The sequence below is a fragment of the Amia ocellicauda genome, chromosome 1, assembly GCF_036373705.1.
Source record: "Amia ocellicauda isolate fAmiCal2 chromosome 1, fAmiCal2.hap1, whole genome shotgun sequence".
NCBI classification, from domain to species: Eukaryota; Metazoa; Chordata; class Actinopteri; order Amiiformes; family Amiidae; genus Amia; species Amia ocellicauda.
The window spans coordinates 50,174,130-50,187,843 of record NC_089850.1 but is presented as its reverse complement, the minus strand read 5'-3'; the positions used below and the strand labels follow the sequence as shown (position 1 = coordinate 50,187,843).

The 13,714-nt window shown below is 44.3% G+C and overlaps 1 protein-coding gene across 4 annotated transcripts in view; it reads left to right on the top strand.

The window, feature by feature from the left end:
* robo3 (roundabout, axon guidance receptor, homolog 3 (Drosophila)) overlaps positions 1 to 9,036 on the top strand; it is a 76,605-nt gene extending 67,569 nt beyond the window's left edge. For all 4 annotated transcript variants that reach the window (XM_066708059.1, XM_066708040.1, XM_066708050.1 and 1 more), the window contains 6 exons: positions 2,310 to 2,534; positions 2,998 to 3,182; positions 5,271 to 5,384; positions 5,775 to 5,951; positions 6,288 to 6,439; positions 8,231 to 9,036. In XM_066708059.1, the coding sequence (XP_066564156.1) occupies positions 2,310 to 2,534; positions 2,998 to 3,182; positions 5,271 to 5,384; positions 5,775 to 5,951; positions 6,288 to 6,439; positions 8,231 to 8,242 (865 nt within the window). In that variant the 3' untranslated portion in view covers positions 8,243 to 9,036. The remainder of the gene's footprint in view (positions 1 to 2,309; positions 2,535 to 2,997; positions 3,183 to 5,270; positions 5,385 to 5,774; positions 5,952 to 6,287; positions 6,440 to 8,230) is intronic.
* Positions 9,037 to 13,714: the final 4,678 nt, after the last annotated feature.

Sequence of the window (13,714 nt, the reverse complement as noted above, 5' to 3'; positions counted from 1 at the left end):
CATCTCCATTACCAGAAGATAGGGGTACACATTTGGTAAGCAATAAAATCAGGTCAATTCCCGCACCATGTTCTTCAATCAGTTAGGAAGTTAGTGTGCCAGGAGCGCTGAAGAAACTCTGAAAGTCATTGTCTCAGCATCCCGCGGGCTTTTAACTTCTATTCCCCAGAGACTGCTTTGAATCAAGCCTGACTGTGTAACTTTTAATCACATTCTAAAGACATTATAAGCTAATACCACCTTTAGAGCGTATCTCAAAAACGACTTGTCTTCACAGATTATCTTGTACTGATTCTAATCAGCAGGTTTCTATGTGTACTTTAATGTAATTTGTGAGATGAGCCACTGTCTCTGCCTTCCACTTACTGCAGCCCTTAATGGGCTTTTGTCGGCTTCTTAATAAACATGGCTTTCATCCTCTCTTCAGTTACGAGTTCCCCCTCAAACTGACACGTGTTAATAACGTTACACACACAGCCGAGGCTACGACACGATGCTTTAAAAGTTGGGAAGTGCCCGAGGCAGGAGCATAGATCAGGTTATCAGGTTATACTCTGACACTCGGGCGAAAAAAGCCCACTGGCAAATAATTTACTACAATCAGACGTATTAACTGGTGCCCTTTAACAGTTTCTGACATTGTGAAGATAAGACAGAGCCATTGAGCATCTTTGACAGTATGTGGAATGTGTTTTCTCCCATGCTGTCTAGCTGGCAGAACAGAATATTAATATTCGCTCCATCACACATGAAGTTGAAGCCAGATTTGGCTTATAATTGAACTCCCATCAGCGGCCGGGTTAACAGTTACTGGTAGATTTCTTGGAGGAAAAATTACACAGAAATGTGCACGACCTTTTCTTTGTGCATTGTATTTCTCGAAAGAAAACATCCCATTGTTTTATACCATCTGTCTCTGTCAGTCTGTCTTTCTCTCTGTCTATGTACCGGTCTACCAGTCTACCTTTCTACATATTGACCTATCTATCTGCCTACTTATACTTGCATACCTGATTCCCTGTCTGTTTTATTACACATTTCTTCTCTCAATCTTTACATTTGCATTGTGCTTTTGTCCAGTGGTCTGGGGAGCCATTTATAACAGACATACCTTCATAGCCGCGCAGGCATGTTATCTACTGCTGCCTTCTGATTTCATCAGGGTTTTCCTGAGAAAAAGAGAAATTAATTGACTAACAAAAAGCACAGTCCGGGGCTTGCACTTGTGACTTTGCCTGTCAAAAAGAGATTTGAAATATTTATTGAAGTGGCTGCTCCGGGCAAACCCTGGGATTCAGTAGATTATGTTTCCAGTGCTTTTGAGCCCAAGTAATTTACATGTCCATAAAGTCTGATGCCTCCTTTAACTCAGACAGTAGTCATCATGGCTGCAGGGCTGGGTGGCTAATTAGGCTACCAACGGTGAAAATCGATATGCCTCCCACCAATACCATTGACCTTTGGAGTGAAACAGACTGGGGCATCGTTATGACTTCATTAGGATGGATTCGCTACCTTTTGATTAATTGATAATGGCTTCAAAATAATTTTTTTCTTTACAATTCCTGTCTGCCCATTGAATAAAAGGCGTTTGCATCTGTCCGTACAATCTGCAAAAGTATCAGAGTCATTATCAGTCCATCCAGGCAAATTACCATAGACTTGTTCACCCCTGAGCAGTTGTTTTCGGGAGAATAAAATACTCTTTGATTGTGTGAAATGCATCCCATCCACAACAGAATAGTATAAAGCTTTAAAGTGATTTTGTCTTGCATAATTGAGGCTTGTGACAAAGCACCCTAAGCCTGAAATGTAGGCACATTGCAAGAGACATAAAAGGCCAAAACCAAGGATTACTGTGGGCAAGACATTTAATATCCAAGAGAGACTATTTCAATTGATTTTGCTACACTGTCTGGCTGCATTTGCTTGGAGGCATAATAATACATGAAAAAACACACATCTGGGAATCAGTTTGTCTAGTTTGAGGTAGTTTAACCTTAATCAGCTAGTCCAAAGCAGAATAAGGAGGAAGTAATATCTAATGAGACAGATTTGAAGGACGCTGTTGAAGTCAGTGTTTATGTCTGGAAGGAGACAGACGGCGTTGTGCATAGATATTAAAGGCCATAACTCATTGTAATCACTTAGCAGAAGACTGTGCGTTTCATTCACACAGCAGGTGAAGATCCTGAAGCATGAGCGTGTCAGAGCACTACTCTCAAGTCCTGCACATCATAACCAAAAAGAAGAAGTATCATTGAACAGCATCTTTGAGACCTCCTTTCTCTCTTCCTGGACCTCCCCAGATCTGAGGAGGAGGACTGGTGCCCCCCCCTGCCAGAGAGGACCTATCTGATGGACGGGTCCATGGAGGACGTGCCCGCCCCACCTCCTCGCGGGGAGGCCTCTTCCCCAGCGGCCTCGTACGGGCAGCAGTCCACGGCCACGCTCACACCCTCCCCCCGCGACGAGGGCCGGCCTTCCGAGGACATACCCCGGCTGCACCACTTCGACATGCCACAGGTCTCACGGTACGGCCGGTGCAGCAGTCCCTGTGCCTCTGCTTCTGCCTGTTCCCTCTGCCCTCTTCCCTCTGCCTCGCTGCATAATAGTGCCACCCGGTGCGCCTTTGTAATTGATTAGGCTCCTGTGTCTTTAGCTTGCTGGCTCAAAGTTTGTCAGTGAAAAGACAGTGCAGGGCGACTTACGAGGGTTGTGATATGACAAATGATATTCATGAGCCTTGCACGTTAGGACACTGCATATACAGACGTTCAGTAGTTTACATTGTGCCGGAAGCAAGACCGCCACACAGTGGACAGAGTGCAGCAGACACTTCCTCTGAGCTCAAAACATTTATATGTTCATTGCTTCCATGTTTATATTTGTGTGGTGCAGTTCGTAGCAATAGTCTTTGCAAGTTCCTGGAAAGACAGACTGTGTCATTTTGTGCAGGGAGCTGATGGAACCATGTGTGTTTGTCTGTGTGTTCAGGAGGCTGCCATGCGGACCTGTTCCTGTGCCACGTGCCCCCAGCCCCCCCCTCACCCAGTCCAATCCCAACCTGGCCACACTGCAGGAGGGGCCGGACCCCAGCTCCCCCCACCGGCCCGGGCACCGCCGGGACCTCAGCCAGGGGGTGGCACTGAGCGCAGACAACGTCAACTCCACAGGACCAGGTGAGTCTGCAGCCACTGTGTCTGTTATTGATGTGCCCTGAGATATTCACTAGCAAACACCAATACAAAGTGAACAGAATCAAACCAGTATGGGTGGGATTTAAATCAAAACTCCAAACCTTATTTACCTTATTGTATAGAGTAAATACAGATGGGTGACAAATTAATAGAAAAACCTGAATAAATGAGTGGAGGAACATAACGAATGCAGATGCCTCCACACAGGTGTACTGCATGATACAATTAAGCAATTAACATCCTGTCATGCTCTGTGGCATGTATAAAAATGCTGAGCAGGCCCAGTTGACCTCGATTTTGGATCAAGATGGCAAGAGGAAAGGATCTAAGTGACTTTGAAAGAGGGGTCATTATTGGGGCACAAATTGCAGGAGCTTCAGTCACAAAGACTGCTCAACTGGCTAGTGTTCTCAACAAGTGAGCTAGTGCATGTGTGGCGACACCAAGAGAACGGTACAGGCCTGACTGCTTGTCCCCTACAATGAGGGGGTCCGGAGGCTCTGTTATGCTGTGGGGGGCATTTTCTTGGCATGGTTTGGGTCCACTTGTCCCCTTAGAGGGAAGGGTCACTGCAAATCATGACAAAGTTATTCTGAGTGATCGCCTTTATCCTATGGTGAAACATTTCTATCCTGATAAGAGTGGTCTCTTCCAGGATGACAATGCCCCCATCCACAGGACACGAGGGTCACTGAATGGTTTGATGAGTATGAAAATGATGTGAATCGTATGCTATGGCCTAAACAGTCACCAGATCTCAACCCAATTGAACAACTATAGGAGATTTTGGACTGACGCATTAGACACTGCTCTCCACCACCATCATCAAAACACCAAATGAGGGAATATCTTTTGGAAGAATGGTGTTCATCCCTCCAGTAGAGTTCAGAGACTCTAGAATCTGTGCCAAGAGCATTGAAGCTGTTCTGGTGGCTCGTGGTGGCCCAACAGCTTACTGAGACACTTTATGTTGTTTTTTCCTTTAATTTGTCACCCGTCTATATATATATGACTTTCAAATGCTATCCCTCCCTCATGTGAAAACAAACTACTTTTTGGCAAAGCAGGATCGTTACTTCCTGTGCAGTCAGTCGGTGGTGCTCACTGGGGGTAGAGTATTGAACTCCTTATAGACATCAGCTTGACACATGACCCAGAATACAGTTAGCACAGATTGTTCTGAATCGCCAACTAAATCTCTTCATGGCACAGAAACTCTCTGGGCAGCGTAACTTTGGAAATTAAAATTAATTAACTCTGTGTTCTTATTTCTGTGTTTTCTAATCTATTTTTCTAATATATGTATATATATGAAGTCGTAAGCCTGACGTATAGTTGCACCAGTTAATACGTGTCATTACTGGTTATTTAGCAGTGATTATGTGTGTCTGTGATCTGAGCTAAGAACCTTTTATCTCAATAGTGTATCAGGCTGTTAGATCATATAGGTACTATGTTTAGTACTAACCATTCGCCCCCGGAGTCAGTGAATGGTCGCAGTGCATATTCGCTCTGTCACTGTTTTTAACCTTTTAGTAGAGAGCCTGATAATTTGTCTGGAGGTCTAAGATTTATTTAAACTCAAAAGATGGAGAGGAAAAAAATCAAAAACATACTTGCATTGGAAATGTTATAGTCCTTTAGAAATAACCCATACAACTTTCACAGAGGTACTTTAAATATTGTTGCAAAACTGCTGTAGTTTAAAGCCTGATTTATGGGGCTTGTAAAGAACTTGTCGTTTTCTGGGGGTCTGTTGCAGTGTAATGGGGTAGTCAGTAATGATTCATAATTACAGACAGGCTAGATCAGTACATATTCACAACCCTTAATCATATAACCTCATACATAGCTGTCCATCATTCCTCTGTCCCGCAGTGGGCCAGTAAAAAAACACTTGCTGTGGTTACTGAGGGGAGATTGTTATGATATGTATTTTTATTTGTCAAAAAACAGCACTTCTATATTTACCACATTGCACGTGAGAATTAATAGTGGGGTGCAGGAGATCAGGCAGCAATGAGTGGTGATGGGGGGAATAAAGCATTAAGTGTCTTCTCTGTGCCACAGGCCGGGCGCGCCCCTCCCCTGCAGACAGCACCCAAACGCCGCCAGGACAGAAGTCACGAGCCAAGAAAAAGGCGGCCAAGACCAACCAGTTCAGGCGAGACTTAAACCAAGGAGGTGAGTCCTGGCCCAGCTGGCCCTGAGAGAGGACAGAGACACTGAGGCCCCTGGAGAGTCCTGTCCCTTTGTCCTAATATACTTCGGAATCAATTTTTACAATTGCTGCCACACGGCCTGTTCCTCTGAGCATGTGATAGACCATCAGGGCATCGGTGAAACATTTGAAAAGATAAAAATGTGGTCAGAAGAAAAGGATCTCCTTTTACCTGTAATAGAATTAGAGGACGTAATGAAAAACTCACTAAATTGGGATGTCAAGTCAATTTTAACATGTTGAAGGAGACATTGGCGCTGTCCAAATCAGCAGCTTGCACTAAACACACTAAAGTGGACGCCGTGTCCCATTGGGCTTAGCTTCTTACAGTGTGTGTTGGGATGTCTGTGCAGACCTGCCGCCCCCCCCGGAGCCCCCCCCTGCGGACGAGCTGCCCCAACACCTGGCGGGCATCGCAGACTGCAGCCGGACGTCGCTGGAGAGAGACGGGAGCGCACCCTCATCCATGGAGCGAAGAGCGGAGCACAGCGCCCCCCACAGGAAGGCCTCAGCACAGCGGCACAGAGATGGTGAGGCCCTGCACGCCCACACACACGCCCTTGTACACGCACAAAAACGCATCAACACACAGTCACATACATGTATACAGGCACACATGCGCATGGCCAGATTTGTACAGCAGTGCACCAGCTCCTTATCACTGACTGTCCAGAGGCAGTCCTTCCCAATGGAAATAAGCAAGTAAAATGGCCTTGTGATCAGGACATCCAAGTAGACGGCTGCTTGTGATTTGTCCTTCACACTGCATTTTGTTTCATGGGAAAATTTTGGGGGGAGGAGAAGGACGGTGGTTAAACTAGGACCCTGTTGTTCACACCAGGCTCACAGTGCCTTGTCTCCCACAGACGAGGACATCTTCCCATATAACAAACCCAGCTTCCTGTCCCGGAGTCAGATGTCAAGCAATTGTTCCACAGCCGGAAGTTCATCTTCAAGAGGGTCCACGGGGTCACGGGGTCAAGGGCCAGGCAGGCACAGGGGGCTCGCAGAGCGTGAGGTAAGGAGCGGTCACTCCGGGCATCCTGTCCTGTCTCCCTGTCCTGGCAGTCACTGCACTGAGAAGGGGAGATCGAACTCCTCCAATGGCCTGAGTTTCCAGGGGCTGCAGGAAGTGTGATTAGACCTCAGCAAACGCACCTCTTTCAGCTGACGCCAGCCATCAAGCCCCACCCCACTCTGCTCTTCAGCTTTTAGTTTGTCTGAAACATCCATCATTCATTCTGCTTGAAGCATACTTTTTCATGTTTTTTTTTCATTTTGGATGCATGGCTCGTGCTCGGCTACGGTGAAAACACCACAGTCAGTCAAGCTTATCTTCACACTCGGCTGATTCCACAGTGGTATTTTTCATTGTCTTTAATGACTGCCTGACTCCTGAAAGGAATGTGGTCTTCTAGCGTTTCCACCCCTGTCTTCTCGGTGGGGGGGGGGTGGAGCCATGGCGTAGGGATGTCACCCATCACTTCATAGAGCTGAAGTATGAGAAATGTTCCAACAAAAATTAAAAGAAACTGAATCTGGTGCAACAAAAGAAAGAAAAAAGGAAAACCTCAGGGCTTTCCATCCAGGTGTGCGTTCACCCTAAGGATGGAGAGCAGAAGACCCCAATGACTTTCTGCCAGTGCAGAGAGCCCTGAGTCACAGGCTGAGGGGGTTAAGATTAGGATCAGGCTCAGGTTATGTGACCAGGTGGAGGCCAGGACCTCTCCCTTCCCTCCCCTACAGAGGAATCCTGACCGGCCAGCTTCCATTACCAGCCTGCAGACCTGAATACCCACTGCGGTCTTCTCCTCTCCTCTCTCACTATCTATCTAACCCACTGGCACTGTGCACCAGGCAGAAAAATAATTAAGTGTATTCTTCTAGACCTGCTAAAAACAGAGGAGGGGCAGCTTTTAAGCTGCAGCAATGTTAGCAATGTAAGGAATGTTTAGTTTGTAAAATGCGAATTTTGTGTATATATGTGTGTTTGTGTGTGTGTGTATACATATGGTATATAGATCTTTCATTTGGATCAGCAAATTCACTTGAAAATGGTCCTCAAGCACCTTGTACAGCAAAGGGAAGACCTTGAACAGTTCATACAGACTGTACAGCAAATGCCATATCTTACTAATAATAATAATGATGATGATGATGATGATGATTGTTTAAAAGGAATCTTAAAAATATAGGTTGCAGCCACTGAGGCTCTCTAAGGAATAAACCAGAAAGAGTGTCTACTGCGGAGAGATGGCATTAGTTAAGTCAAGCCCGGCCCACAGGTCGCCCCCTCTGCAGAGCCGCAGCCCCGCCACTGAGCCTGCGCTCTCGGGCGTCCACGGGAACATCAGAGCCGGCACACACAAAAGGGCACTGTGTTGTCCTGCAGGGGAGGAGTCTCAGGTTACACTCTTCCTGTCTCACCGGTTAAGCTGATCTCTTCCACTTGGACAGAGGGCTCTCAGTGGGGCCTTAATGGGGGGGACTCCTCTGCTGGGGGCTGTGTTTTTCTTCCTGCTTAAGTTCCTCTCCTCTCCCAACCCTCCACATGTATTCCCTCTCAGTTGTTTGATTAAATAGGTTTTCATATAAAAACTGATGTGTATATATATTGTCACATTGCTGCACTGACACTCTCTGTTAGGTAGGGGGTGCTGAGTCTCTTACACAGTCTTTTCTGAACAGTGCACGCTTTACAGTGTTTATGTCATCCACAGTAAAATTTTAAGTAATACAAGAAGGAATTGCAAAAGCTTTCCACCCAGTTTCCCTACTAATTCCTGTTCTTCTGTGCTTTATTTTTCAGGAAATGAGATAAACAGGAGCAGGAGTCTGCCATAGAGTAGTGTTTTCAAGGACCCTGTGATGCCTCCACTTCCACCCCAGCTCCCGGTTTCTTCCGTGAAAGCAGAACACCTGAAGAAAAGACGAGAACTGTACAGGATTATTATCTGCCTGGTTCAATAAGGTTTATGGACTATTTTTTTTTATTATTATTTATGACTCCTGGGTTGCGTGCGTCTGATCCCTCATCTCCACATGTAAATAGCCATCTTTGTAAGGTTTCTATGTGGGTTTCGGGTGCAGCGAAAAAAAGAAAATATATTGTATTTATAAGAAAGAAGAAAAACAACAACCTGTCAATTATTGTCCGATATTATAAAGTTCATGTCTGAATGTGCCAATCTTTTGTAGAAAGTATACCTTTAAAAGCATAAATACAATTGCACTCTTTTGTTGTCATCAATAAACAACAACAACAAAACATTAAGCACAATCTTTGTTAACCACCCAATCAGAATTCACACACTGAAAGGGAAGAGCCAATCAGACTCCAGAGTTCTGCAGAGGATGTGTCTGCTTGTTTGTCTTGTCTTCGGATCCTTCTGGTTTGCGGTCCAATTGGAATGTGTTTTTTGCTAAGAAGGCTTGTGATTGGACGGCCTTCGAAGGGATTGTTCCAATCGTCTTGAAGAAGTGTTCCTGAGTAGTGAGAAAATGTGTTCTGTACAAACACCAAAACGATCTGTTCTGTCGACTAACTTTTCAGTAGTCGTCTTGTTTTGTAAAAATTTTAAAAAATAATAATAAAAAGACATTTGTTAAGCTATATACACCTGGTATTTCACTGGGAAATGTGTCTTTGTCACTCTGAGCTGTTTTTTGTGTTTATGGTTTACGGCTCACTGGCTCACAGTCTTGCTTCAAAAATATCACTGTGCAGCAAGCAGAAAAGCTTTCCTTCAACCCTCCCAAACATCTAGGATTTGAACCCCGCATCTGTGCAGTTCAGACGGTGACTGCTTGTGTCTGCATTCAAAAATATGGAAGATGTCCACTTTTCTGAGAGCAAGGGATGAGCAGAGATTTCTTGTAGAAATCTTCCACCTTTCAGCTCTTTGTGATTCAAGCACGCTGCAACAGGGATCGCCGCACTTGCTTTGAGGAAAGTCTGCCCCAGTAGATAAGGGCTGCCTCCTAGTGGGCTTGAGAGTGAGGGCACATTTACAGCACTGCCAGCTGCCCAGTGAACCCAGGGTTGGTTCCATCTTGCAACCATCTTGCAAATCTCACATGGAGGACATGTTGTATCAGTTTGTTCTTCTGATTTGCACCTTCACAACACAGCAAGCTCTTAGTAAGGGTAGCTGGTCCTGCTGAGGTATTGATGGTCTTGGTCAGTAGGAATACCGTTGCATGTCATTTTCTTTGATACACAAATTAAAGGTGTGTGAGTCTTGTCCACGTCTTTGCAGGGAACTGAAAAGAGTCCTGTCTGCTGGTCTGTTATGAGCCCCCTGTTTACGCCAGATTGAAACAGTTCAGTCAGTCAACGTGCTTGTTTTGTTTATGTAGGGAATCGGCGCATCTCTAAGCCATGAAGGCATGCGAAACCCCTTTAGAAGTTAAAGGGAAGCGTGTTTCTCTGGTAGCTCATATCAAACGATCTTACACTCTATCCAGAAGTACAGTAGGAATCTCGGTGTGCTTATTGAGGCAGGCAGGTCTTCTATACGACTCAGACTGACAATGCCAGCAGACATCAGAAGAAAAGGTTGGAAAAGAAAATGGCAAAGTGGAGAAAAGACATGTCCGCTCTCTAAAGTCACTAATTATTGTCCGGCTCTGTTCTCCGTAATCTAGTCAATACACATCATTCTCACCTGTAATGTAGAAGAAAAACACACACACATAATCTCACAGAATACCACAATAACCTCTTCAATCTGGACCGGATTGAGTCTGCACTGCACCACACCCAGGAGCTCCTGCCTACCTCAAACACGTCATTTTCTTTCAAGCTGCCCTGCTCGTTTGGTCTGACCAAGAGGTGCCACAAGGTTAGAACTGCACACACTGTTGCTTGTGACATGGGAACTATAATGGACTGTTTGCAGGCTGTACTGTGTTCAGTGTCACTCTCACACACCCTGAATGTGCGTCTTCTGTTATTAAACAATCTCTGGATATGTGGAGTTGGCTGAATAATTGTTCCCAAAGTGGCAAAAAAATAAGTGGTTTTGCAATAAGGAACTTGCATCACTTTTTTCCTTCTCTTGTTTTCTGTAAGTATTTAACAACTATTGAGGCACTTCCTCCTCACCGGGGATTAGTCTGCTCTCGGGATGTTCAAAGCTGTGTGTCACATTTGCAAGGTTGTGCTACAGGATCTAAGGTTCCTTATATAAGCCGGGATTAATGTCAGCATCTCCATTTGAAAGGTGTTTAAAGTTATGCAATTCCCTGGTTCGTACATAAATGGAGCGTTTCCATTTACCACTCCACATGTTTCTTGAGAAAGCGTTTTTGTGTTTTTCTTTCTGGGCTCCTTTCACCAAGTCTGCTGAATGACAGACAGGACTTATTTCACAGTTTACCAAGCATGTCAATGTCATTCACAGAGAGGTGAGGCAGCACCAGCGCAACTTTGTTTTTGACACATAACCAAAGCTGCTGAAGCTCTCTGAGGCTTGAATACACAGCTCTCCAGCTTCCTCCATGAAGATGAGGAGCTCAGGAATGGTGCAGTTCATTACACAGTCGACCTTCTAAAACCGCCTCCTGCGAGAGCCCACCCACTGGCTGGCAGTCTGCTGCCATGATGTTGCTGAGCAGCACTAAGGATGGCAAGCAAATGGACAGCATGCAAGCAGAGCCGAGGTCCAAGCAGTTACATGCAACCCAAAGCAGACAAAAGCATGTCTACAGATCTCACACAATGTCCTTGTTTTCAGGGTTTAATTTATTTAATTTATGTTATGTACATGTGAAAGAATCTGTTCCTATCATTAGGTTATTCATCTTATTAGTCAAAGGATTACTAATAATTTGATTTATAAGGCCCCACTGAAGAAGGTGCCTGACTGCAGACATAGCAGAGAGAACATTTTACCCAAGAATCTCCAGGCTGTGAAAAATGTCCTCCTTCGCACTCTAGAGAGAGGCATTGAATTAAAAGGGAGGGCAATCTTACAAACAAAAAGAAACCAGGCTCTTGTGTAAGGGCTCTCGCTGAGGAGACTCAGTGACTATTAAAGTCAAGCCTGGTCTGTCCTGCCATAGGCGGGGAGAGCTTTATACAGCCATAGATTCGATAGCACTGTGTAACACATTTTGTTGTTTGTTTTTGTTCCTAATTGCTTGTGCCTCAAAAGTATAGAAAATGGCTATTATTCCCCACAAACTTTGCTTTTGTGACCAGGACAGGATATTTTGAAATTTAACTATTTCCAATGAGAAAACGGGCGAATTTATGTATTTTCATTCACATAAATATTTACAGTATAATCGTAAATCTTGAAAAACTACTCACTTCTAAATCTTTTGTAGTCATTTTTGGATTATTTCAGTATAAACACGTTAATTTGGATTCATATGTTGTTTCTTCTGACTTTATTGAATGAAAAGACACAAATTTGCCAATTTTCTCATTGGAAATAGTTACATTTCAAAATATCACTGTCCTGGTCACAAAAGCAAAGTTTGTGGGAATTAATAGCCATTTTCTATACTTTTGAGGCACAAGCAATTAGGAAATAACACTTACTACCCAGGAACTAAAATTATGTTACATAGTGTAGTTTACCCTCAGCTGAAGTATCGCTTTGGGAACATACAATAAGATTTACATCCTTATTGTATCTTATTGTAGTCAAGCAAAGTTCATAATTGGATAAAATATTTGTTAATTTATATATTGATATAATGGTTGGTTTGTTTGTGTTTGCTAAAAGAGTCATGACAAGAGTCTTATTTAAATAAAAATTCCATATATATACACTCACCTAAAGGATTATTAGGAACACCATACTAATACTGTGTTTGTCCCCCTTTCGCCTTCAGAACTGCCTTAATTCTACGTGGCATTGATTCAACAAGGTGCTGAAAGCATTCTTTAGAAATGTTGGCCCATATTGATAGGATAGCATCTTGCAGTTGATGGAGATTTGTGGGATGCACATCCAGGGCACGAAGCTCCCGTTCCACCACATCCCAAAGATGCTCTATTGGGTTGAGATCTGGTGACTGTGGGGGCCAGTTTAGTACAGTGAACTCATTGTCATGTTCAAGAAACCAATTTGAAATGATTCGATCTTTGTGACATGGTGCATTATCCTGCTGGAAGTAGCCATCAGAGGATGGGTACATGGTGGTCATAAAGGGATGGACATGGTCAGAAACAATGCTCAGGTAGGCCGTGGCATTTAAACAATGCCCAATTGGCACTAAGGGGCCTAAAGTGTGCCAAGAAAACATCCCCCACACCATTACACCACCACCACCAGCCTGCACAGTGGTAACAAGGCATGATTGATCCATGTTCTCATTCTGTTTACGCCAAATTCTGACTCTACCATCTGAATGTCTCAACAGAAATCGAGACTCATCAGACCAGGCAACATTTTTCCAGTCTTCAACTGTCCAATTTTGGTGAGCTTGTGCAAATTGTAGCCTCTTTTTCCTATTTGTAGTGGAGATGAGTGGTACCCGGTGGGGTGTTCTGCTGTTGTAGCCCATCCGCCTCAAGGTTGTACGTGTTGTGGCTTCACAAATGCTTTGCTGCATACCTCGGTTGTAACGAGTGGTTATTTCAGTCAAAGTTGCTCTTCTATCAGCTTGAATCAGTCGGCCCATTCTCCTCTGACCTCTAGCATCAACAAGGCATTTTCGCCCACAGGACGGCCGCATACTGGATGTTTTTCCCTTTTCACACCATTCTTTGTAAACCCTAGAAATGGTTGTGCGTGAAAATCCCAGTAACTGAGCAGATTGTGAAATACTCAGACCGGCCCGTCTGGCACAACAACCATGCCACGCTCAAAATTGCTTAAATCACCTTTCTTTCCCATTCAGACATTCAGTTTGGAGTTCAGGAGATTGTCTTGACCAGGACCACACCCCTAAATGCATTGAAGCAACTGCCATGTGATTGGTTGGTTAGATAATTGCATTAATGAGAAATTGAACAGGTGTTCCTAATAATCCTTTAGGTGAGTGTATATATATATATATATATATATATATATATATATTTTTTTTTAATAGAATTCGGGATTAAACTGAACTAGTGTGAATGAAAGGGCCATCCTGACGTTTATTGTAGTTTTCAGTGGACTGTTTAATCTACTTCATTACGGGATTTGTTGCCCCCTCCCAGGATCCAAAAAGGACATTTGGAGCAACCTGGTGATGTGCTGGGGCAGCTTCTTCCTGCCTTTGCGTCGCTGGCATACCCCCTGACTGAACGTCCATGCACCACCCCCAGCTCTCTGTCCTGCTGTCATCGTGG